Source organism: Bidens hawaiensis, unplaced genomic scaffold (genome assembly GCF_021521415.1).
Source record: "Bidens hawaiensis isolate Kalapana, Puna unplaced genomic scaffold, B.hawaiensis_p1.1 tig00022286_1, whole genome shotgun sequence".
In the NCBI taxonomy this organism is placed as follows: Eukaryota; Viridiplantae; Streptophyta; class Magnoliopsida; order Asterales; family Asteraceae; genus Bidens; species Bidens hawaiensis.
In genome coordinates, this window is record NW_027493455.1 from 33,335 (window position 1) to 59,723 (window position 26,389).

General features: G+C 34.3%; 1 protein-coding gene and 1 pseudogene across 1 annotated transcript; one reads left to right on the top strand and one right to left on the bottom strand.

The window, feature by feature from the left end:
• The first annotated feature begins 4,141 nt into the window (after positions 1–4,141).
• Positions 4,142–6,973, top strand: LOC143565087 (uncharacterized). The gene is made up of 4 exons (XM_077052173.1): positions 4,142–4,182; positions 4,868–4,982; positions 5,063–5,155; positions 6,212–6,973. The coding sequence occupies exons 2-4, from the start codon at positions 4,876–4,878 to the stop codon at positions 6,810–6,812; spliced, it is 801 nt and encodes a 266-aa protein (XP_076908288.1). The 5' UTR covers positions 4,142–4,182; positions 4,868–4,875; the 3' UTR covers positions 6,813–6,973.
• A 16,503-nt stretch (positions 6,974–23,476) lies between these two features.
• On the bottom strand, positions 23,477–25,689 carry LOC143565092 (BTB/POZ and MATH domain-containing protein 3 pseudogene; annotated as a pseudogene).
• Between the last annotated feature and the right edge of the window lie 700 nt (positions 25,690–26,389).

A 26,389-nucleotide genomic window follows, 5' to 3' on the forward strand; every position in this document is an offset into this window, starting at 1 on the left:
ATTGCAATTAACTCTTATTCCCCATTAACAATGGCAATTTAACTCTTATTCGCCACTAGCAATGGCAATTAACTCGTATTCGTCACTAGCAATGGCAATTTAACTCTAATTCGCCACTAGCCATAGCAATTAACTCTTACTTTGACATAAAGCTTTACATTCTATGACTACTCTCTTACTCGCTAGTACTAACCCCAAAACCCTCTCTTGCGATTAAAAATAATACCCAACACCCTTTGTGATCAAATGCTTGAAATAAACCCCACTTCTAAAAAATTCTGCATACATATATTTGACCGTGGGTCCTAATATTGTAGCGTGAGTGAATATCATTTGACGATGTTAATATACCATATACAAGTTAAAATTGTAGAAAAAAATTATTTTTGGTAATCGGGAAAATTCATTATCAAAAAACTCAAGAAACCCTACCAATATGATGCTAATAGGATAAGGTAAAAGCCTAGTTGTGGCCGGATTATAACACCAAAAAAGATATCATAACATGTTAAGAACGCTTTCAAGCTAGTGTCTAGAGCTTGCTTCACGAACACCCAACTTTTCGCTCCATCTCATCTCACACAGAGGAGCTTCATCTCCCGGATCCGTTTCACCATAAGACCTAAGACCATGTATTATGGGTTATTCTCCTCATTTTCTATCATTCTTCCCGTTTGCGTCACTTCGGTACCAACTTAATTTTTCCTCCATCATTCAACCTCACCACTCAACCCGTGCTATGGTTCGTTCACTCATTATATATATATTAATTCAAAAGTTACGGTTACTCACATAATGTAACTGTAGCTCACTTTAATATTTTTATTATACAAGCGTTAGTTATTACAGTTATATATTAATTATAGGTTGCTGGGTTGATGCTTGATTTTATGTCACGTCAAGAGACTGTTATTGACACTTACATCACACGTGTTCTCTTAATGCTTTTGGATTAAACAAACAGAGATGCATATTGAGGTAGAGAGAGGAGGTGTGATTGCGTCTTCTTCCTGTTCTCTTTCTCGATCATCATCAATCAAACAGAGATTCCAGTTCCACCATCACCAACTGATCAATCCTGGCACAATGATCGTTTACTTCTCGCTTCCACTGTTCCCAGAGGTAAAGAAAGACAAGGTAATCGAGAGAGTGCCGGAGGAGGTAGACGCTTAACAAAAGCGGCTGCACCGGCTTTCTTCTTCGTTTCGGCGTAATCTTGATTTTCAAAATTCTTCAATGACGAAGCGCGGCGCATTCAGAACTTGAAGGTAAAGACCAACATCCCAAAAGTATATATATTTCTGTTCGATTAACATTTTAGGTTCGTGTTTTTCTGAAAGGAGACGTGTTGTACGATTTATGTATTTGTGTTTGTTACATTTATTTCTCTCAGGTTCATCCTGTCAAATTGTTGGTCAACTATTGAAGTTCTTCTGGGAGCTGCTCATCAGGTAATTAGGTTATGCTGATTCAACTTAGCATAATGAACTTATATAACAATCAAAGTAAATAACAGTTTAGGTTAAGACTCGACTGTCAATTGACTGGCCCAAATAACATTGCAGCAACATAGGTTTCTACAAACACCCAAAATTTAATATATTTTTTTTATTGTCGTGTCATGTAGAGTTCAGATTGACATGTGAGAATGTAGAACATAGCAGAAAAAAATTTATGACGGGAGCTTCTTATTGTGACAAATTTTATATATGTGTTTCTTTATTTGGTTAACCAAATTCAGGTGGCATAGTAATCAGTTTGGGTGTCTCCAACTTACAACATTATGCGGAAGAAAAAAAATGTTATTTTATTATATTTTTTTTTACTTATCCTACTAATGTACAGCTCTCTTTGCCCCCCCTCAGAAATTATTAATGTATTGTCTATACTTACATTATGTAAAATTGTTTGCAGACTGCATCGGACGTGTCGAGGAGGTAGCCCCTGTACAAAACAGATCAGGCAAAATATTGAAAAAAATCACTCTACAAGATGACAGGTAAACAGCTTAAAATGCTAAACATCCAGTAACAGCATATAACACTTCATTTATGCAGGAAAAACATCATCGATATTACATTCAGGTACAAGGAGACTTACCGGTTGGGGAGTTTGGCAGAGTAACTGCAACCTTGGCCGCTAATTTTATAGGTACTCAATACATAGCTAAAACAACCAAAACACTCTTATTCGTCATATCTTTGTTTCATATCATTATTTGTATGAAAAGCCTATATGTAGGTGTAAATTGATGGCTTTTCAATGCAGCTACAAACAGGTTATTCTAACACATTTAAAATGTTACTATATTTTCGTACCAGTCAAATGAATAATTCTTAACCCAGATCCGAACTCCAAATGGAATTTATATTTGAGTTCACTTAGTAAGATAGGTGAAAAAAAGTCAATTTTTATACATTTATAAACTAACGTCTCGTTAAAATGGAACCAAACGGGTAATTTTCTTTACACATGAAAAATTGCTAATATGTTTTATGTCGGACAAATGGGCCATTGGTTGTGAGAATTTCAAAAGGATTAATCTTGAATACTTTAGAATTATTTTATGTCAAACATTGAAGGCAAGAAATTACAAAAATTGCAACATTTCAACCACAAACTAATATGCCTATAAATCTATAATAACACAAATGCAGGTATCCTTCAGCTACAACGCACTGCTGCAAAACCTCCAATTCCAAACCTTGACGAATACAAAAAATAGGTCACACAACTGTACTTCTATCAGCTTTTGAATAATATCAACTATATAACAAGTATGTAATTAATATATACACATGATCAAAATTCACTATTTGTGTTCTTTTGCAGGTCTTCTATTTGTACTTAATTTTTCTTCCAGGATGAATTCGTCTTTTGACAAGGTATTTTCTCTTTAAAGTGTATTTCGTTATGTTAAAGTCTTCGTTAGTGAATTATGAGTAGTAGTCTTTAGATATTGCATGTTTGGCGTTACATTAGCTTTAGACTTTCTTGACTTTTGCTGTTACTAAATATTGAAACTCTTTTTGGACATCCACAGGCCCCCTCATATAATCTAATCAAATCGTAGCTAAGGATTCGCCTAACTTTTTGGACAAACAACCAAACGTGGATAACAGGCAACCTTAACCTTTTGTAATGAAGTTTTTACATACATTATGCATCTAAATTATGTAAATCTTAACTAGGAAGTAAGCAGTAGGTTTTCTCCATGGCAAAGTCTGTGTGCAAAGGTTAGGATTGTATGTTTTCTCAAGATATTAATAGTAACTAACAAATCCAACAACTGTGAATTTCTCGCTCCCACTGCGAAGCGCGGGTAAACCAACTAGTTCTCCATAATTTCATTTTATTTAATAACAAAAAGAAATAAAAAGAAAAGGAAAAAAAAACAAACAATCTGATTGCGCGACTCGGTGTTTAAATGTAACACCCTTGAAGGATCATCATATCACATAGGACCCTTGAAGGGTGTGAAGAAGCACGAATCCAAACTGGACAGTCCAGATCTATGTTTCCACAAGTATGATACACTGATTGCCTGATGAGATTAGATTCCAGCTACTTCCCTGCAAAACAGACATCGTGAGTCTCGTCACGGGAAGGACAAGATGGGGGGTATTCTCGTAACCACCTTCCGGCGTGAGAATAAGTATTGTACCATGAATGAAGATTGAAGAAGTATGAACTACAAGTAATTGCTCTGGTTAAATGTGTGAATGAATAGCTCATGAAAATGTTTCGGGTATTTATAGCTAGGGATGGGAGGAAGGTGATTGGTGGAGTTGTCACTGTCAAGATATTTCATATCTACCTGAATGGACACGTGTCGCCCATCTATAGGATATGACAGCCTGTCCCCGTTTGGGATGGTTACCAGGTTGTCCAGCTGTTATCCTTTTATTGGTTGATGTCGCTAACCACAATCCTTCTTATCTACTCTATCAAGTTTACATTACTCGCTTCTCTTTCTACCTAAAGCTTTTTGTGGTGGTGTTATCACATCCAACATCAAGTATAGGGGGTTAAAATAGAAATAAATGGGCTTAAAAGCCCCCCCCTTCTTGCTCATAGTACCAGTGAGTACGTCATTCCGTTCCGTTTATAATAATAATAAAAATCCCCAATTCCAGAATCTATCTAGGGTTTCAGTGGTGTTTTAATCAACAACAAATTGAGGTTAGTTCTTTCTAAATTCACTCAATTACGCCATGACCTTGTGATTCTATAAAACTAGTCGTCAGTCAGTATGTTGATTGCAATCTGTTCCATCTCTTTATATATATTGTTGCCTTCATTAGTTAGATTTAGACGCGGCCACATTTCTTTTAGATTGCATTGTTTTCTGTGTAAGTTTAATGCAGTTGTATGCTATTTTAGGGTTCTGAACTTGAAGAAAATAGTTGGTTAATCCTCAATGCACCTTCTGTAGTCTGTTTCAATGATGTAAGCATTTGGTTCTATTGTTTAATCACATTTTTCATAAGAGATGACAAATTAAGTTAGGGCTTGTGGCGGGCGCAGCTTGTTGCCCGTTTGCCTTCTTCCTTGTGTAAACACTATATTTTATTAAATAATATTGATATTAAGTTACAGATGTTTAAATTTGGATCAACATGATCTTCTTTGTAGCACTTGCTTGTCACTTTTGAATTATAACCATCTGTTTGGTGTGTTGGATCTGCTAAATTCATTTTAGCAACTGACTCGTTGGGTGATGTCTTTAAGTTTCTTTATAATACATGAGTTATAAGTTTTTTATATCGGTTAGATGACTTTAATTAATAGTTATGTTAGCTGTTGATTATATTTAGAGGCGATTATTTGAATGATCTCTGAATATTTGAGTATTTTTTATGTCCAGTTTTCACTATGAGCTGGGACAGGAGCAGAAGTCCTGGTCTAGCCAAGCGGTCCCACAACAGAGACCGAGCTTCATACCGCGATGCACCCTACAAGAGGGACAAACCTGCATATCGGTAAGTTTTTTAACCTAATTTTCATTTTGTCAAATTTTGAAATTTCAGTTTTTTCTTTTGGTGACATTATTTTTTTGCAGGCAAGATTATCTGTGCAACAAGTGTAGGCGGCCTGGACACTTTGCACGAGACTGTCCAAATGTCACTGTCTGCAACAACTGTGGACATCCTGGGTAAAGATTCTCATTTGCTTAGCTTTCATTTTGTAAATAAGCTGGCAGTGGTTATTTGTTTCCATGCGGTTGTTTTTATCTCTCATATTCTTGTATTCTTAGTTCCCTAATTTAAAAAACTAAGGTTTCCTATAAACAAGAACCTTTTAGCCGAGATGATCATTTTGATCCATTTCTTATAAAAAGGGGTCAAATAAAAGGAGAACCAGTCAAACAGATTCGAAGTGTATTAATAGTACATGCAACCTATAAAATCTAGGCTTGTAAACGAACCGAACGTTCAGTGAACTGTTCATGAACCTTTTGGCAGGAAGTTCATTTATGTCCTTTTATTTTATAAACGAGAGAACATGAACATTGATTTTTGTTCGTTTAATTAAATGAGCGAACATGAATACATGTTTCGTTCGTTCATATATGTTTTCTTAAATATTAATAGAAAATTTCAAATATATGAATATATTTATATATTAATATCTTTATTATGTTATGTTTTTTTTTTAATCAAAACTTTAAATTACAAGCCCATATATCATTGTCCTTTTTGGTCTTCCACTTTTTCCATCCTTGTCCTTCTGTTTGAGGTCGACACATGTTTTATGCATTTAACTCGTTTATGACATGATTAAACCCATTTATGTTCGTTTGGGTTTGTTTACGTTTGTGAACTGTTCGTTTAGATTTTTAACAAACGGGCATGAAAATGTTGTTTTTCTTAACGAGCGAGCATGAACAAAAAGAATTGTTCAATTAATTGTTTGTGCTCTTGGTCGGTTAAAGTTAAATGAACGAACATAACATGCCCTAGTTGGTGTTTGGTATAAATTGAAATCTTTTTACTTAAAGATCTAGATTATTTTTAGAAGAATATTGTTTTTTGCAATAGCAATTAACGCATTTATTATGTATGATACAGAAAAAGTGTATGTGGGTCGATTTGACCCCTTCTAACCTAAAATCATTTCAAACCCGTAGCACAGCCCGCCCATCTTTACCACCTCCATTATTTTTTATTTCAACCCGTAAGACTAATATGTTACACATTATTACTTGTAGTCATGTTGCAGCTGAGTGCACATCAACCACCATGTGTTGGAACTGCAAGGAATCAGGACACGTGTCAAGCCAATGCCCCAATGAGTCCGTGTGCCACATGTGTGGTAAAGTCGGGCATTTGGCCCGTGATTGTCGTTCTCTAAATGTTTCCTCATACGATGCTCGTCTTTGCAACAACTGCTATAAAGCAGGCCACGTTGCAGCTGACTGTACCAACGAGAAAGCTTGCAATAACTGTTGGAAAACGGGGCACCTTGCTCGTGATTGTCGGAATGATCCAGTTTGCAACATTTGTAGTATATCTGGGCATCTAGCCCGTCAGTGTCCCAAGTCAGGCGCGTCTAGCGTGGCTGGCTTGATTAAATCTGGCCCGTCTGGCTCTCTGGGCCCGATTGGTTCGTCACTGAGGGATGACCCTTTTCGAGACATGGTGTGCCGGACTTGTGGTCGGCCCGGTCATATTAGTCGGGATTGTGTGCATATGGTCATGATTTGCACTAATTGTGGTGGTCGGGGACATGTGGATATTCAGTGCCCGTCTGACCGGGTGTATACCTTGTTTGACCCTGCTGTTGTTGACCCGCGTTTTCGTAGGTACTAAACGAGTTCTATGTTGACTCAGTGCATGCTACTAGAGTAGTGGAGATTATTGGTTTTTGTATTACCAGAGGTCTATGGTGTTTTACAAATGATTGTTTGTATTCGGCTGGATCTTTCTATGATATAGCCATAGTGATTCCTTTTATTTGAATGTAGTTTGGTACGATGAAATAAATACTAATAGATAAAGTAACAGCAATACAATATGTTTCTCTCTAATAGCTTATTTGAGTTTGATTTAAAAAACCAACTTTTCATCCAAACACTAATTTTAGACACCGAATATTCTTAGGGTGCGTGGTATCGTCCCGTTATCAAGTTGATGCATGACACACCACCAGGCGGCAGCCTTCTTGCTCTCTCACAACCAATGTGATTTTAAAACACTTTTGGTGGTATTTGAAGCAAATCATATTTATGAGCCCGATATCTCTCTTGTTTACATTTGATGTTGGATTTGCCAAGGGTGTTATTTCTAAGTAGAGGTGTACAAAAAAAAATCGGTTTGGCTCAAACCGGTTTTGACCCAACCCAACTTGCCTGTTCGTATACCAGTTTGTAGACTTGTTCTCTCAAACCGGTTTGAACCCAACCCGATTTATAAAGCATGCAGAAAACCGGTTGTTTTGTCTCAGACCCGTCAAAACCGGTTGTTTTGTCCCAAGCATTCTTGCATCCGAACTGGTTCCCAACCCGATTCTGTTAGAAACTATTGTGTAATAAGCCACAACTAATGAATATAATTACCAACTTATATGCACTCACTACCTATGCCTTTTAATCAATATAGCAAAATTAGGCAAAACCAGTTGGTAATTTAACCAATTCCAGATTTTAGATTATAATGTTGTACTGCCCAAAATATTGCAAATAGTTTACATGATTGCCGTATCAAAGTCCAAACTACAAGAAGGAACTAAAACAATTTTCGTTGACAAATTAATCCAATGAAAATGCTGACCATTCCACATGACGAATTCGTTCCATATCAACTTTGCGGGTTCATTTGTTTAAAAGGCAATTATTATCACATGTAAAAAACAGACTTAACTACATAATTGGTGCCTAATGTTTCATGAAAGTAACAACATTAAATATTAACATTTAAAAGTCACTTGTTTAAATATTCATCTTTCAATTTTGTAACAAAGTTTGATATTAAGTCTAGCATCCGTTAAAAACTTAACAGAATGGGGGTCATGTGAAAAAAAACTAACGGAAATCTTGTCATTACACCTTTAACCCATACTAACATATCAACTGCTTCTTCTTCACTCCATGTTTGTAATGCAGAGAAGACACAGAGACACGTTTAGGGCAAACAAAGAACAATGGGAACGTGGGCAATCAAGACAAAGTTTCAAAACTTTAAATTCGGCATGGCTTCCGTACGTAATTTTGGTAACGATATGCTATTTAGACCCTCTGTTTTCGATGATGAGATGAAATTGAAAACAGTATTTTTTTTATTTTTTGGTTCAGGCCTTAATCCAGAGCTTTTTTCTATCAAAATTCACCATGGTGTAGAATTTTCCAACACCAACTACCACAAAGTTTGTGAAAAGGGCAAGTTCAATTATGTGGATTTGTTGGACGTAAAAAAGTTTTGTATATTTTTTACTTCAATGACATATTAAAAAAGTTTGGTAATCTAATGAAAAGAATTGTAAATGTAACGAAAGTCATTGGTAAGTGTCATGGTATACTAACTTTTTCAATATGTCATTGAAATAAAAAATTATACAAAACCTTTCTACGTCCAACAAGTCCAACTAATGGAACTTGTCCCTTTCTGGAACTTTGCGGTAGTTGCTGATGGAAAATTCTACACGGTGAATTTTGATAGAAAAAAAGCTCTGGATGAAGGCCTGAACCAAAAAAATAAAAAGATACGGTTTTAAATTTCATCTAATTATCGAGAACAAACATGGAGTGAAGAAGAAGTAGTTGATACGTTAGTATAGGTTAAAGGTGTAATGATAAGATTTCCCTTAGTTTTTTTTTTTTTTTTTCACCTGACTCCCATTCTGTTAAGTTTTTAACAGATGTTAGATTTAATACCTAACTTTGTTACAAAATTGAAAGTTGAATATCTAAACAAGTGACTTTTAAATGTTAATACCCAATGTTGTTACTTTCATGAAACGTTAGGCGCCAATTGTGTAGTTAAGTAAAAAAAATAACATAAAGCTCGATTTTATATGTAAAAAATTAAGTGTAGCATAAACCTTTTTATAGCTTTTGTTTATAAATACATGTAGAAGACATTCCAATAAAAATATTTAATTTTGTAAAAAAAAATATTTGTTTTACCTTTTTTTAGCTGCATTTTTTAATTATTTTTTTTAATAAAAACGACTTCTATATATATTTATATGTAAAAGCTCTAAAAAGATTATGTAAAAATGTGTTTTTTACATGTAAAAATGAATTTTTTATTATTTTTTTAATGTAAAAGACATGGTTCCCTAGTTCCTCATTTTTTTGTGGTTCCCTTTTGAACCTGCCACTATACACACACACACACACACACACACAGATTAGATTCATTTCATAAGTGTTTTTAATGTGAGAAATCATTATAACCAATCATAATTTTTTTTTTTAATTTTATCTTTAATTTATGTTAAATGACATAGTTGTAATCTTTACAAATATGTGAATCTGGTAACTAGTAATTGTTGGAGGTTTCAAATAATATTTTATCTTTTATTTTCCTTAAACATTTGCAAGAGATTAGTGTACGTATTATTTAAAAATTCGCAAGTAATATTTTATTTTTTATTTTTCTTAAACATTTGAATATGGTAACTATTTTTTATTTAACTTTAATTACTGTACGTAATGTACGTATTCCTCATGTTAATATTAGTGCCCCACAATTCTTCAAATTGATGTTTTTTTGTACCAATCATTGTAACTGATAAACTATTTTGTATATTACGAATAAGCACTACATATCATACATGACAACATACTATGTTTTACCTACACATCCCATAAACATAAGTTTACATTTTTTTTACATGTGTTTACCATAATACTTCAAATAGTTTTTATAAAACAAAATTTTGCATCACACTAATTACTTAGTTTCGTCTACTGCTTGTATTTATGACTAGATATGTACGCACGGATGTATGCACGTATGTAGGTATGTTTGTAAGCAAGGTACATAGGTATGTGTAGGTGTGTATGTAAGTACATAGATATGTAGGCATGTAGATATGTGTAGGTATCTCAGGAGCCACCAGATTCCTGAACATGAACACATTCACTCCTTTGAACGTCGTCTTCCTCATATCTCCTACTATAATACAACAAAATACTAATGAATTGGCGCAATTGATTGATTAAATTAAATAATGTTCCTAACATCCAGATTCCATCACAGTAGATTAATTCATAATAACATCAATAATTAACTTGTAACTATAACAAATTTTAATCTGTAAGTTATATCATGTATGCATCAACTATACAATTAATATTATTATATATTAACCTCTAGGTTTAAATAAGGAACATGAGAAAAAGCATATAACTTTCAATTCAAGTTTCAGCTAAAAATGTATTACTGTTTCTTAACAATCCTAAATCTTCATGATACGACATAGAAGGTGTCTATTGAATGCATTTATGTTGGTCCTCTAGATGGATCTCACAACTTGCCACGGATCAATACGTGTTGTTGGTTAACGGAAATCACTGACAACACTTGGATCTTGAATCTTAGTTTGTTATTACAAAAGAGGGAAAAAGAGAAGTGGAGGGAGAAACTACTTTTATTTCCAAAAGTTGTGTTGAATGTAAGGGTTGTGTTTTTGAGTTATGGAGTTGTTAGAGAGATTGGAGAAATGGGTAGGTGACCCTTTTATAGGGTCTTCATTTCTCTAATACTTACAAAATAAACATACCGAGTACGTATTACACTGACTAAAAGCAAACTAAAACGACATATACAATCCTAAAAACAATATATAATATTGGCCCTACAATCTCCCTCTAGGATTGAGTATCTCGAGGAACCTTCATCAAGTTCTTTGCTTCGTCTTTACTTCTTAAAACTTAGTACTTGTCTTGATCCGGGATCTTGAACCAAATTGGATCTTGGACAAATCTTTATTTTCCGTTCTTATCTTATTTTCTGGGAAGGATCGGCAACAGCAAATTTTAGAAACATCAGATGAGGGAGGCTCGACATCTAATTTTCTCTTGTTGACTTTCTTGTGTCGATTGGTTTCTTTCCTTGTCTTCGGATGCAATCAGTTCATTTTTAGCTTCAATCACCAACTTTCACGTTCTCGTTTTCGTTTAAGCGCATCAGCATCTACAATTCCAAGCAGACTTGATCTTGATCTACCTATCCATGTACACCTGCACAAAACTTAGAACGAATAAGGTTTGTTCACAAGACCCTCTCGAGGGTCAAAGAAGAATTCATTCACAGGCCCTCCCAATTTCAGTCTCTCAACTTGTAAGTGATTTGTTTAAATCCCAGGTTTCCAATAAACTTTGCATGCAAAACACCTGATTTTGAATAAACAAGGTTTAATAAAATATGTACGAACATAATAAAAGTTTAAAATCTTTTTAGCATTTTCATATAGTTTAATATTACGAAAATATATACATAATATTTTGAAGTTGAAACTAAAATAAAACAAAAACAAAAATAAGGTAAGAGTAAAGATGAAATTAGTATTACATATCAAACATATTTACAAAATTTTCTCACGATTTTAATATTTTTGTGAGAAAGATCACAACATGGAATCACATTATCTGTTAACGTTCTAGATCACACTTCTATTTGGACATTATTATGCCAAAAACCCAAAGTCGATTGTAGATATAATTTGTCCACTTTAAACTTAACAAATATTTGGGTGTCAATGTGATATGTTAAGGTATGTGTTAGGCACAATGCTTGTGTGGTCCCATTTAATCTGACATGTTACAGGCTCCATCATACCCCGGGCTTAATTTGCTTTAACATGTCACCTCAACTTGACTTAAACCTTTCTTATTTGATCACAGTACACTTATTAACACTTTGGACACTTTTTCTTTGTACACTTGACTTTTTGTACAATTGACTCGATCTAGAAATATTAAAATAAAGCAGAAGTTCAGGCCATAACAATCAGGTCGGATAATACCATATTATCGCGCAGAGAAAGTCCAAGGCTTGAACAAAAGAAAGAAAATAAAACAAAGCTGAAGATTCGGGGCCTTAACAATCAGGTCGGATAATACCATATTATTGCGCAGGAGAAAGTCCAAGGCTTGAATCAAAATAAATGAAGAAATAAAGCAGAAGTTAAAATTCCTAGAACTGACTTTCCTTGACTCTTTTTCTTGATTTTTCTTTTTCTTTTCTGACTCCTTTTGTTTTTCTTTTCTTTTCTTTTCTTTTCTTGACGATTTTCTTGACTCAATAAAAATTAAAAATGACATTGATTTTCATAAGACAACTGTGATCAGGTAAAGAGAGGCTTGGGTATGACATGTTTAATTACATTTCGGCCTTCATGGATATGACTTTAACGGAATCATATAACCGCATCATAACATGTAACCACTAGCATAGGCAGATATTTAAGTTTATATCACTATGACACTTACTCATTTGTCAAGCCTATCTACACATGAAGCAATGATCTTGTTGGCTTTTGATCACTCTTTTCATGTGCCAGAATCGTTAGAGATAATTTCTTATCATTTTCCAATGGTCGGATCAATTTCTAAAAATTTGAAAATTTTAATTATCCGACTCTCTCTAAGCAAGAGCTTCCTCTAAACGTGACAATTCCTTTTAGATTTTCTTAAATGTAATATATATATATATATATATATATATATTTGGTAAATCAAATAATTTGTTTTTACTTTTCTTAAGATGAATTGAAAATCTTTTTGGTGAGTCATAAATAACTCAAGTTTCTCCCTATAAAATTGTGACATATTTTAAAAATATTTACAATTTTATATACAAAAAGATAGATAGATGTATCAAAATTGATCATGCCGAACTATTCGACCATAAATTCAAAACGAGCATGATCTATGGTTTTAGTGAAAATGTCAACAAAGTTGTTGTCAGATGGACTATCTTAAGCATGCATTATCACATTGTATAACAAAGTTGAAGAGATTCAAACCGAGATCCAACAGCTGAAGCTGGATCTATCACTTGAGAGAAGCAGTTGGACGAGGTTAGTTTGAGAAACGCTCGAAAAGTTGTTGTTGAACCATTTGAACAATGCTTCCCTTCCTTGAAGTTTGTCCTCCCATGTCGCTTATGAAAGACTCAAATCCGCCATCGAATGGTTTAGCATCAAATAGCAAGGGTTCGTCTCCCATCATATGCCGGGTGCAATCACTATCTAAGTACCTAATACTATTGATAGTCCTCCTTGATTGACCCTGCATGCACTAAGTGTTTAAATAGACATGGGTTCCCAGGATACTTTTGTCCCGGGAAGGTCAACCGAAAATCGATCAAACTTGATTTTATTTCCTGAAAACACTTTATTTCTTGGTGGAGCCTCACTTGATGAAGAACAGTCATTAGGAATCCAAGCAAAAACTTGTTCCTTGGTTTTGTCAATTTTGAACTTTTCTTTTCTTGATTTTGAAACTATTTTTGGTGAATCCTCAGACTTTACAGTCTTAGGATCCTTTTTGATTTTATCCTTTTTGGATTTCCAAAAGGGTTTCTTTTGTGTTTTACTTTATTAACTTTAGATCTCACATCCATTTCACTAGGTTCACTATTATCTTGATCAGTCCTTGAATCAAGGCTACTAAAAGCTCCTCTTTGGGACTGACTAAGCCGCCTTTGAATATCAAGCTGTTGCTTGAACCAGTGCTTGCAAGGTGAGAAGAGTGACCACACACAAAACAACACTTTCTCCTAGAAGTGTCATAGAACTCATCTGAACTATAATGTGGTTGGTGCGGTGGGAAAGGTGATCCTTGGAAAGAAACATGATTATAAAACACATTTGTGTAATATGGACAACAAAATTTTGTTAATAATGACCATAGTAGTTGTTATCACAGAAGTTGTATGACTGGGGCTTTCTTAATTGATTTGTTGTTTGAGAAAATGATCGTTTACTTGGTGGAACATATTTACACGAAGTACTTGCCTTTTTATTTTCAAAAACTTTATTTTCACTTGAATTATCCTTAGTCTCACAACTTGATGATGAACAACTTGATATGTTCACCTCAACAGGCCTACTTTCGTTGACACATTTTTCAACAAAAGTTTCATCACAAACGGTTTCATAATCACAACTCGTGTCCGTTTCCACCGACCCACTTTCTTCTACACAACCAGTTCAAAAGATACATTGATATTAGATTTATCAGATGATGGGATTGGAGCAGCAGTTTGATAAACTATAGGGACAAATTTCACAGATTTTGGTATTCTACCAACCCCATATGACATTTCTTCCTCGAGAGCAGTATTATAGCTGAAGTGGGGTAAGCTGGTATAATTATCATTTAAAGGTGGAGGTACAGCAGTATAATCATACCCCAGCCCCGCTTTCAGCTTAGTACTTCTCTAGGCTCCAATGATATCATTCAACTTCTCGGATGATGATTCAAATCCTTGGATTACTTTTTCTTCTTTTATTTTATTAGAAGCATTAAGTTTTAAGCTTTCAATTTTATCTTTCAATTTAGAAATTATGTTTTTATATTACTTCTTGCTTCTCTTGAAAAATTTTAATCCTCAGATTTGCAAGATCATCACGATGAGTTTCTATTTTCTCAACGTAAATCTTGTCAGTTTTTACATATTCAGCATTTAACTGTCGAAGTTTTGCATTTTCTTTTAAGACTTCATTTTGATGATATCTATAATATGTAACCTTGTCAATGCAAGCCTGCGTGCATAAGTTGTGGCTTACCTCATCACAAGGTGATGTGTCGGGAATGATAGGACATGCATGACTGCTTTCACCTGCAACACTTGTCCCAACTTTATTATTTGTCCCAACTTTATGTTCTTTGGACTGATTGTTTATTTGGAGCTTATCTTCCATTATTTCAAAAGACTTGATGGTAGAAGCCAACTCTAAGAGTGTTAGGGTATACAGGTTTGTGGTTCTCTTTATGGTAACAACATTGACGCACCATGAGTAAGGCAATGAATTCAATAGCTTCATATTGATCTCATACAAACCATTGATGATACTGACACTACTCATTTTAGAGAGGAGTGACTCAAATCTATTGATGAGACAGGCAATCGATTCTCCTTTAATATATGTAAACATGTCGAATTCTCCTTTTAATATTTTCTTTCGGCGTTCTCCCATATCCAGATTTCCTTCAAGCTCAGGTTCGTAAGACATTTTTTTTAACTCAGTTAGATTTTTTTTTTTGCTACAATACCGAGTTGCTACAGTGTTTCGCATGAGTTGCTAGAGTACCCGATGCGAAGCGATTGCTATAGTACCCGTGCGAAGCGAAACTATTGCTACAGAACCTCCCGTGTGAAGCAATTGCTACAGTACCTCGGCAATGCAATTGCTACAGTACCCCCCGCAATTTCTACAGTACCTCGAAAGCGAGTGCTACAGTACCGGATGCGAAATTTTTTTTTTTTTTTTGAGAATAACACCCAAACTTCCAAAAAGTCAAAAAAACTTTAGTCTAAAAATCAATAAATCGGCCTAGATCTGAGATTTTAAGCCGAATCTGAGCTTAGACACAAAAATTTAAAATACTAAAGACTTAGATTTGGTGATTCTCGTGTATTTCTAAGGTGAAAGGGACTCCAAAAGAGGTGAGTAACACGAAATCAACCTCAAATCCAACAAAAACTAAGATCAAAACCCGAAAAGTTTGACCCGAAAACCACAAAAAGTCGAGCCGAAAGCTCTGATACCACTTGTTGGTCCTCTAGATGGATCTCACAACTTGACTCGGATCAATCCGTATTGTTGGTTAGCGAAAATCACCGACAACACTCGGATCTTAGTTTGTTATTACTAAAGAGAGAAAAAGAGAAGTGGAGAGAGAAACTACTTTTATTTCCAAAAGTTGTGTTTAATGAAACGGTTGTGTTTTTGAGTTATGGAGTTGTTAGAGAGATTGGATAAATGGGTAGGTGATCCTTTTATAGGGTCTCCATTTCTCCAATACTTACAAAATAAAAGTACCGAGTACGTACTACACCGACTAAAAGCAAACTAAGACGACATATACAATCCTAAAAACAATATATAATATTGGCCATACAATTTAAAATATGTACATAAAATTAACTAACCTAAGTTGAGTAAGAAATTAAGAGTATAGCCCGTCACTTCCTGAGATAGTCTCATATATATCTCCAAGGGTTCCGGCTTCTTGAGAGAAACCAGCTGCACACAACTCATTAAACGAACTCAACCCTTTCATGAACCAATCTGGTTTATAAAATGAATAGTAGGAATATTCAATGCTTGCCATCTTTAACTGCAACTAACGGTACAGAAAAAAAAACAATTTGAATTTACCTTCACTACAATATCAGAATTTGCTTCGACAAGAGAATCTTCCTTTTCCTCCAGCAACATAATAACAGAACGATCTGTATTCTCATTACGTTGTGCTGCCTCCTCAGTAAACAATTAAATTTATAAAACTTATGCTAAACTTCTATAAATCAAATATGTGAAACTTAGGTTGCATGATCTAAATCAGTTACCAATCACACTTCTGGCCATGGGCTGTAGCATTAGAGTTGCAAATCCAAGATCACCGATCTTCACTTGCCTGTTGTTCTCGTTCATAAATGCGTTGTTACATTTTAAATCTCTGCATATATTAGGTGGTTCGTGACCGTGCAAATAAACCAAGCCTTGAAGGATTTGTTGGGCGCAATGTTCTTGACCTCCTTCAAATCCACACTCTTATGTTTCTTGTATTATCTAAACACAAATTTATACATAAACGCATAAGGTTAAATGCTATTTAAATAGTACCATTAAATGCAAGAACAATTGAAAAATAACTTAGGTCTCAAACCACTAGAGGTAAACAGTTCAGTTATCATGTTGATTGTTTTCTCCTTTTCTTCTACCCAAGAAACATATGACTAGATAATGTTGTCATGCATAACCAAAGATTAAATACTAAAACAATCTATAGACATTCTTATGAAAAAATAAAATAAAACCTAAAATGAATAAAAGGAAAAATAAAATGTGTATTTAAGAAAAAAAAATGAGTTTTACTTAATTTTAATTTAATTAAGCATGTTGTTTGATCATAAATTTCATTAGGCAACAACCCATTAAAATACACAGACGATATTGATCATTAGTCTCCGTAGCCAGTTTTGACGCGTTAGCAAGCCAACTACTTTTGAATCGTTAACATACCCAAAGAAAGCATATACAATTTACCTTTGCTAGCATTAAAAGAAAACATTTACATTTATAAATAACTAGTTTAAACATTGATGGCTGACTGGTTTCAAATGGGGAATACCTTTTATGGATTTTTAGCTCTAAAGCCTGAAAATGAAAATGAAAATGAAAATGAAAATGAAAAACAGAATCATGAGTTAGATGGGTACCAAGAGAGCAAATTGACTTTGAACTACAGTTTAATTGACAAATAGAGGAAAAGAAAGGTATATTTCCTATCCAAAGTTCCACTTAGCACCTTCATCGTATCATTATCTACAATGTCTCGCATTAGCTCTCCTTAGCCCAGCAACAAATCTTCATCTCAACAATTACACCAACCCAACATGTATATGAGCTCAATATTGCAAATTAACCTCAACACATAACAAACAAGTCAAATTAGAGTATATAAAATTACTAAAGTATAAATGCATAACTAACCATCCATCCAAGTTCATCAATACAAATTAGAATATATAAAAATCTTGTTACATTTGATGTTGATGATTTCTTGGTCCAACAATGAAATCATCATTAGATTACTTAATATTCCATTCAGAAAACTAAACTCTACATGCATTTAACGAACTAACATGAACACAAATATTTGTATAACTAAGTGTCCGTGTTCGTATAAAGTTAAATGAACGAACACGAACATACCATTGTTAAAACAAAATCTAAAAACTCACTTGCAGAACAGCTAATGAATGGTATTTCAGTTTCCCCCGCTACCGCTTTGCCAATAATGTCTTACCCGTCCCGGAAAGGCAACCTGCACAATACCCAAATCCGTTTCACATATTAATTTATGTATTCATGATTTTAGAGCGCTTTTATATTAGAAATTTATAAATAAACAATTTGAACTCACCAAGAGCACGCCTTGAGGAGGGCGTTTATGAGAATTTTCTAATTAAGTTGATTGACATGCAACAAAATGGTTAATTAGAAAGACACGTGAGTTGTAATATCTAACACTAAGAAGTCATGAACTTACAAAAATTTCTTCAAGTTCCTCTTTTTTGCTTTATCAACATCAGCGAATGTGATGACTTCACCTTGTTTAGAAACTTTTGACCCATTTCCTTAAACACTAAAAAATGCATATTACCGATGAATGTCTAACAATAAAACCGAAATCACGTGAAATTGAACTTGAAAATAAATGAAATACAACCGAGAAAAGAAGAAATCGACCCAGCAAAAGACGAAATCGAACAACTTTATAAAATTTACTTTTGTGCAGCCCTTTTCTGCGCAACTGCAGAAATCGACTCTTTTGACCACTTTACAATTTTTTCAGCTTCTGATGTTCTAACTTAAACTGTAGTAAACTTAAATAGCTTTCCAAGCACATAAAATACATATCTACTGGATTTTTTGAAGAACAGGAAATAACTTCAATTAGCATGCTGTGTATTCCGATTTTCCAAAAACCTCACATTGTATTCGTTGAATGCAAAATTTTGTTTCATATTCGTTGTTAAATGACAATATAAAGGAACTAATCGAGAAATCAGATAGCATACCTTGTTGCCGATTGATAGAATGGTGGATTGAAAGAAACTACGGTAGGGTGTTTCAGAAATTGATGGAGATAAAATTAGTGTTTTAGAATGTTTTTATTCTACCTGTTTAAGATTACCAAACCCGTAACCCAATCCAAGACCCGCGAATTTTCAAATTTAGGATCAATGAGAGGGCTTTATTCTCAAATGGAGTCACGTGGTGGCTGGAGAAAAAGGGGGGTGTGACGTGAGAGCTTGGAGCGTTTTGAATTATATATAATTATGATATGATATGCAATCTTGTATATCTATAAAATAAAAAGTGAATTGAACAACTTGAGCATGATGTTATCACTTTAAATAAATATAGGCATCTTAGTTGTATGTTATGCACTTATATAATTACTAAATATTTGCGTAATGGTGTCTTATGTGTGTTGGTGTAACACTGTGCCAAATGCTTGGAGTTAAAGATCTACGACAAAGCGATGTTCTTGATTAAGAGGGTAAATATAGCATTAATCCCTCATCATCAAAGTATAACGGGTATATAAGTATAGGGTCTACAGACTACAATTCCCAAACTGTACCCATGGGAATTTCCATGTACAAATGTCAAATTAGGTTAAGCATGAAAGGTCGTATCCCAAACGTACATACCTGTTCGTTATGTATATGGATCAATGGTTATGGCCAAAATCATCAGAATCATTGTAAATATTCAGATTCTATAAAGTTCTTGTTGATTACTATTCTGTATCATCAATCTATGAAAAAATAGCAATGTATGTAACTAGGAATGTATATCATTGGCAAGACATGGATGCAGAAATAGGATCAAATGAGTTTATTGACAGCATGTAACTAGGAATGTATATCATTGACTCTTTTTTATTAAATGAGCTTATTGTTTTGTTTTATCTCGAATGGGTATTTACCTAAGTGACGAGTGGTACACGGGGTTGATTCAGTTTTGAGCCCTAACCCAAGCGAAACATATATAGGATTTCTATATTGGTTCCGTTAATCGGTACAATTTGGTTAACCAAATCCATGTGAAGATGGACTTGGTTTGATTTTTTGATACTTCATTAACTAATTTAAACTTTTAACCACTCGCTGTGGGTGTTTATGTTAAAGAGCAATAGGATCATTAGTGATGTATGTCACACCCCGACCATGACGGAAACCTCGGGGCGCAACCGATTGTTCATCGCACACGACACTATTAAGTGACAATATTTAATCAACTCATTTAAACTCATAAAAACACAAAGAGTCACATAACTTGTTCATACAATAACCGAATTCAAATCATAGTAAATAATATAATGTTCATTTTGCTAATATCATAATAGCCTCGATAACGTTTTTTTCTTCGAGTCAACCTAAAGTCAAACCTGTAACATTGCATAAATAGATTTTGTCAACACAAAGGTTGGTGAGTCATTTCATAGCTTTTGAACAATAGATATATAATATGAAATTCCACAACTTGTATACAAAACAATAAATAATAGCAACAATTTAGATAAATGAAATCGTTAATAAGAATACATTAACGACACCTTTCTATAAGGGATGCCAAATAAACTCGGATTTTGTAAGAAATCATTAATAAGAATACATTAACGACACATTTCTATAAGGGGATGCCAGATATACTCGGATTTATGAATCAACCATCCAAAAGCGGTAAACACATTAGCACTCAAGCATATAAGCATATAATCACCAAATCGAGCATTTATTTAAGTAAAGTATACAATAAAGTTTGTGGTTTAAAGCTCAAGTATAAATCATTTGGATTTGAATAAGTTTGCAATGTCACCCCCAAAATATCATCATCATCATCATCGTACTCAGTATATCCCACCAATAGCAAAGCTATGGTAGGGTCTGAGGAGGGTAAGATGTAGACAGCCTTACCTCTACCCCATAAGGATAGAGAGGCTGCTTCCGGTGAGACCCCCGGCTCGATAGTAGTTTTGCATCAAGCCTTGGACATAAGGCACATAGCACTCAATCATCGGGACCGGCTGATCGGTGCATGTACCCTTGTCTTTCGGCTATCAACGCCACTACATGATGCCTGATTAACCGTCCGTCACTTTTAACGTTATTTTCACGAGATTAGTAAAATAACGTCAAAATTAGTGCAATTTCACTTTTGCCCACCCGAGGGTTCACACATATATACATCATATGTGCGCACCGCAAGCAGGGCTATCACCCCCAAAATATAAAAGAGTGAAAACGGGGGATGAAAGTACTCATATTCAAGTAATAAATTTGAAAGATTTGATGATTTGGAGATTAACCGGAACGATGAGTTTAACGAACGAAGCCTAAAGGAGAAGAAGTCTTGTATTAGAAAAGTTGTCTTGGAAGTCTTTAAACGAAAATAAATTATAAGAAATGTAAACAATTTAAAGTTTAAGGTTTAAAATGTAAATATTTAAGAAATTATAATAATAGTCCTTTAAAAATGTAAGTTTGCTCGAAACCGGGTTAAAGTATCTAGCCCTTAATTTTACTCAACCTATGTTAAGTAATAAGATGGGTAAAAATGCAAGAAAGCAAGTCCCTTTATAATATAGATACTAAAACGGGTTTTAACGAGTGTTCGGGTGGTCGGTTCGGGTCTTGGGACTTGACCAAACCCAAAGTCAACTTTCCAAAAATAATAAATGTACGAGATAACTCAATAAATCTTAAAGAGACTTAACAAAGTATGTAGTTCTATTGTTTTAGAACTAACAACGTCCGTTAAGCGAGTGTTCGGTTTAATCGCTCCAAACTTTGTTATAAGATCAAGTTGGATTCAACATTCCGAGTACTTTGTGAAAATAATTAAAATCAGTTTATAAAATATTTTTAAAGAAATATATAAGCTTTAATGGTTAAAAACACACTTGTGTGTCTTAAGCAAGTAAACTTGGTTTAGTTCGGTTTGGTTCGGTTTTTATCTTGGAATAAGGCCAAGAATGGTTACCACATGTTCAAACATCATAGAACTTGTAAAATAATTTATAAATAATAATACCAAAGTTTTACATACAAAAAGTCAACAACAAAGTCTTTAAACGAAAGTTCGGTTTCCGGTTCGGATCTTGTTTCGGGATAAGACCGAGGTTAGATTCTACAAACCCATAACCATGGAACTAATTAAAATGATTTTAGAAACTCAAATCTTACATAAAACATGTTTATACAACTATTTAAACAAACTAGTAAACAAGAGTTCGGCTTCCGGTTTGGAGCTATTTACGGAATAACCGAGGCTAGTCTCTACAAACCCATAACCATGGAACTCAAAATGAAAATAGAACTAAGATGAGCAGAAGTTAAACAAGTATAACAAGTTTGATAGTTAGATGCGGAAATATATATAATCAAGGACTACTACGAGTCCTCCATGTAGCTTTGTCTTATGGGCCGGACACTTAACCGACCGAGAGCGGCGAAATGCCCACCGAAGGTACAAAGGGTGCTATTATATATATGTTGTATAACAATCTTCAAGTATAAATAAGTGTTAACAAGTTGATTATAATGTAAGACTATGGTCATTTTGACTTTGGAAGTCAAACTGCCCAAAAAAAATATGAAGAACACCTTTAAATGCTTGAGAATTGGAAGAGAAAGAGATGAATGAGCAAGGATTAATGAAGGGGATAGGGGTGTATATATAGGGTGGGTTGAAAGGGTCAAGCATGGGGTGTGATATCAAGGTTTGCATGCAAGAGAGGTCAAGACAAGTCACAAAACAACAAAAAAAAACAAAAAAAAAACAAAAAAATAAAAAAAACAAAAATGGGGCTGCTGCTGATCTGCTGCTGGCCAGCACGTCGGTCGCGTCCGGAAGTTCGTTTTTGATGTATCTTGAGCGTTTTAAGTCCGTTTTCGAATCCGTAAAAGGGGTTTTTCAAATTAGACAAGCGGGAATGTTTTAGTAGCATAAAATTCAATATTTTATATATTTGAAATGTTCGGGATAATAATCGGGTCGGTTTACAACATAAAAACAAATACAAAATAAATACCATTTGACCCGAAATCGAGAGATGTCACAATGTATTACTGAGTTAGGGTTATTATCTGCAACAATGGAGGTACTATGAAACATTGAAACCTGTTTTAATTCCAATGAGGTCATCTTATTTGGAATGCAGGTCCTAAATTGGCTAATTCTCAACAGAAGTGTTGTATCATGTAAAATATAGCCTTATTAGACTATGCAACAGCATCTCACACTTGATAATTCAATCATGAAAACCAATTACTAATTAACGAATTCGTTGTAGTATGTATCAGATTCAAGTAATCACTAATTAACGAATAGATCGATGATGTTTAGAAATAATGATAATTCTATCATGAAAACCAAAACATTTAAGACGGTGCATTATCACATTAAACAGTAACCTTAACAGTTTTTACAAATAAAAATTACTGAAATCTTGGTTTTGATCGATCGAGAGTAACTTTACATAATAGATACCAGAAAGCTAAACATGTACTTATCAAATGATAAAAAACGCATGTATAACTAATTAAACTGTAAAATAAAATACCTTTTAGAAAAGAGTGTGACTGACTTTAGTAACAAAGGGCATCCGGCGAGTGGTGGTGTTACTGATCGTTGTTTCTAGGATAGCAACAAAGGACATCTTCTACATCTTCAACCCTTCTGTTTTCATCACCACTACAGTGATCGATTAAAATATTCAAACTTTACCGGCAGCATGCGCACCTTTCCAGCATTTTATTGCATATTTCAAACATAGGAACTTAAGTTGGGAACAATAACGTTTTCTAGCAAAACCTAACATTGTTGCAACTGTATCAACATTAATTTCTTCGCCTAATTTCGCTTCACACAACTGTTTTAACCTATCTATACCAAATCGATCTGCAGCAGCCAACAGTTGTTCAGTTATGTGTGTTGATGTGGTGGACATTGTATCAGGAAGTGTATCTGAGTAAATAAACAAAAGCATAGTCTGCAACCCAAAAAAAACATCTCTATGATTAATTAACCTTAAGTCAATGAGAATAACAGGCATGCATTCCGTGTTTATTACTTTAAAAATGGAGGGTTCTACTTCCTTCAACTCTAGTTCATCTATGTTAGGGTTTCCAAGAAGCCCCAAAAATTGGGCTCTAAATACATCTGAGTGAGCTGCGAATATCACTTTGTGGGCCTTGAAAGTCTTGTCACCAACACGGAGAACAACATCACAACCCATTTCAGTTTCCAACAAGTACTTGAGATTCTGGCCCATGTGAGATGGTGTAGAAATGATGAAATGTCTAACAACGCTAATTTTGCAATGCATTGAAAGACAATCATCCTTTAGATAATCAGATGCTTCCAAACTAGCCCTTCTCAAGAAACGTTCCTGACCCCTGAAATATCAAGGAAAATAATCTACTAAACCAAGCACAGATTCATCAAATTATAGCACTAATTCATCAAAGTAGAAGATAAATAATGAGCCTTGTGACTTATTGTATTATACAAAGTGTGGTTGTTTATATTCTTCTTCTAATATTGTGTTTGATCATATTATGTGGTTGATCAATTCTTATATGGTATCAAAGCTCATCTCTTGATCCTGCAACCATCAGTCTCCTTTCTTCTTTCTCTATTCAAGTGATATCCCCTACTATCACAATATTACTCCTTCAAACGCCACCACCCTCTTCCACCTACAATCAAAATTCTAGCCATCTTGTTCTTCTAAAAAAAAATAAAGAAAAGACATCTACCTACATTATCATTGCAATGCTAAGTTCTTCAAACACAACTACTACTTTGTCTAAATCAGCAGTTAGGTTTTGCAACACCTATGATCTTATCATCGCCGCCACCATCATTTTTTTTGGCGAACTCCGCAAAATATATATTCTTTTGCGTCATCTATGTTTACATCTTCAACTTCTCTTTCTTAAATACCGCAATCATCAACTTGTATATATGTTTGTAATTATATGCATATCTTATTGTAATATATATATACAAAGTATGGTTGTTTATATTCTTCTTCTAATATTTTCTAATATTGTGTTTGATCATCTTCCAAACATACTGCATCTCTTTGAATTCTCTATATATATTATATTAAAGATTTGGGTGTACCAACAAAATCATATAATATGAAAGTGATTGGTACACAGTTTAGAGAGATAAAACTTACAAGAATAAAACATATAACATCATGTTCGTGATGGGCTAGCGTTTGGTTTAATTCATTCACATTATACTAACAAAAAGTTTTGCCCAAGTTTTTTGTTCAATAGCGTTGGATCCACTCAATACCCTAGTGAGCCTTCCTGATATGGGATATAAACCGTCCATACTGATTTTAACGCTATAGGCCTCACTCACCCAATAACACCATTAAAGAGAAACCCTTGAGTCAGGTTTTGAACCTCATACCTCAAGGATCACAAGGCTTAACCATGACACCACCCATACCATTGAGCTAGAAGGCCAGTTGCCAAGTGATCACATAACATTAATTATAGGATAGATAATAAATCTTGATTAATTAAATTCAAAGTAAACATGCATTAGAATCTCATACCACATACTTCCTTTGCACTTGAGAGTGTAAGGTTCGGTGTGACTATGAACCTGGTGTTGTCCTTTGCCACTCTGATCCAACAAAGCAAGGTCAAACAATGCCCGCACTTCGGAACCGTAGCTGGCCAAAACCATGAACACCGAAACGTAAATGGAATTATCCTCCGAATTCTTTCCATCCGGGTAAAAGGCGATTATCCAATCGTATCCACCCACCCTAAAGGTGTCGCTTGCTATGTATTTACCAGCACCCATTCCTTTAGCGAGGGAGTAGCCTCCAAATTTGAAAACATGAGACCCAATCACCAATTGGATTGTCGCTTCAGAACCCCTCCCGTGATCGAAAAGCATTTCCTTTCTAACAAGTAGTTCAGATTAATATATAAAAAGTTATATAAATAAATTTGATGCTAATGATCTTGGTTTGATAGACAGATTTGGTTGAGAAGGTACGGCAGGACGGGTGCGGTGGGAGGTTTTATAGGAAAAGATGGTATGCAATCTCTATTCTTTTTATGAGATTTGATATTATTTTTTTTAACAACAAAGAGAAACACCTAACCTAGCCGTACAAATTCTTTAAACGTTTCTATATTACGGGTATGTTTGGCAAAACTAGCCGGTGGTTAGTAGCTGGAAGCTAGTGACCGGTAGCTGGAAGCCGTAGCTTTTAGATATATTTAAGTGTTTGGTAGAGTAGATGGAGCTTTTAATAAAATGTATAAATGACCAAAATGGGCATAACTAAAAACAATAATATTAAATGTAATTATTTTGAAAGGTTATTTAAGTAAATAAAATACTAAAAGCTTGTAGCTCTTTCTAAACGCTACTAGTTGGAGCTTTAAGCTGGAGCTTTAAGCTGTTTCTCATGACCTAAAAGCTTCAAGCTCCTTCAACCAAACAAGACTTTTAATTGAGTATGAGTTTTTTCTTAAAAGTTTAAAGCTTGAAGCCCTTAAAAGCTCTTAAAAGCTCCTTGCCAAACATACCCTATCTCTGGTTTCAGAAAAATCTCATTCGCCCTAAGGCCTACTGATGATAAAACCCG

Excerpts from the sequence above, each read along its gene's own strand:
- LOC143565087 (XM_077052173.1), top strand. The coding sequence starts at position 4,876 with ATGAGCTGGGACAGGAGCAGAAGTCCTGGTCTAGCCAAGCGGTCCCAC. Across the intron at positions 4,983-5,062 it reads AGGGACAAACCTGCATATCG|GCAAGATTATCTGTGCAACA; the intron begins GTAAGTTTTTTA and ends ATTTTTTTGCAG. Across the intron at positions 5,156-6,211 it reads AACAACTGTGGACATCCTGG|TCATGTTGCAGCTGAGTGCA; the intron begins GTAAAGATTCTC and ends TATTACTTGTAG.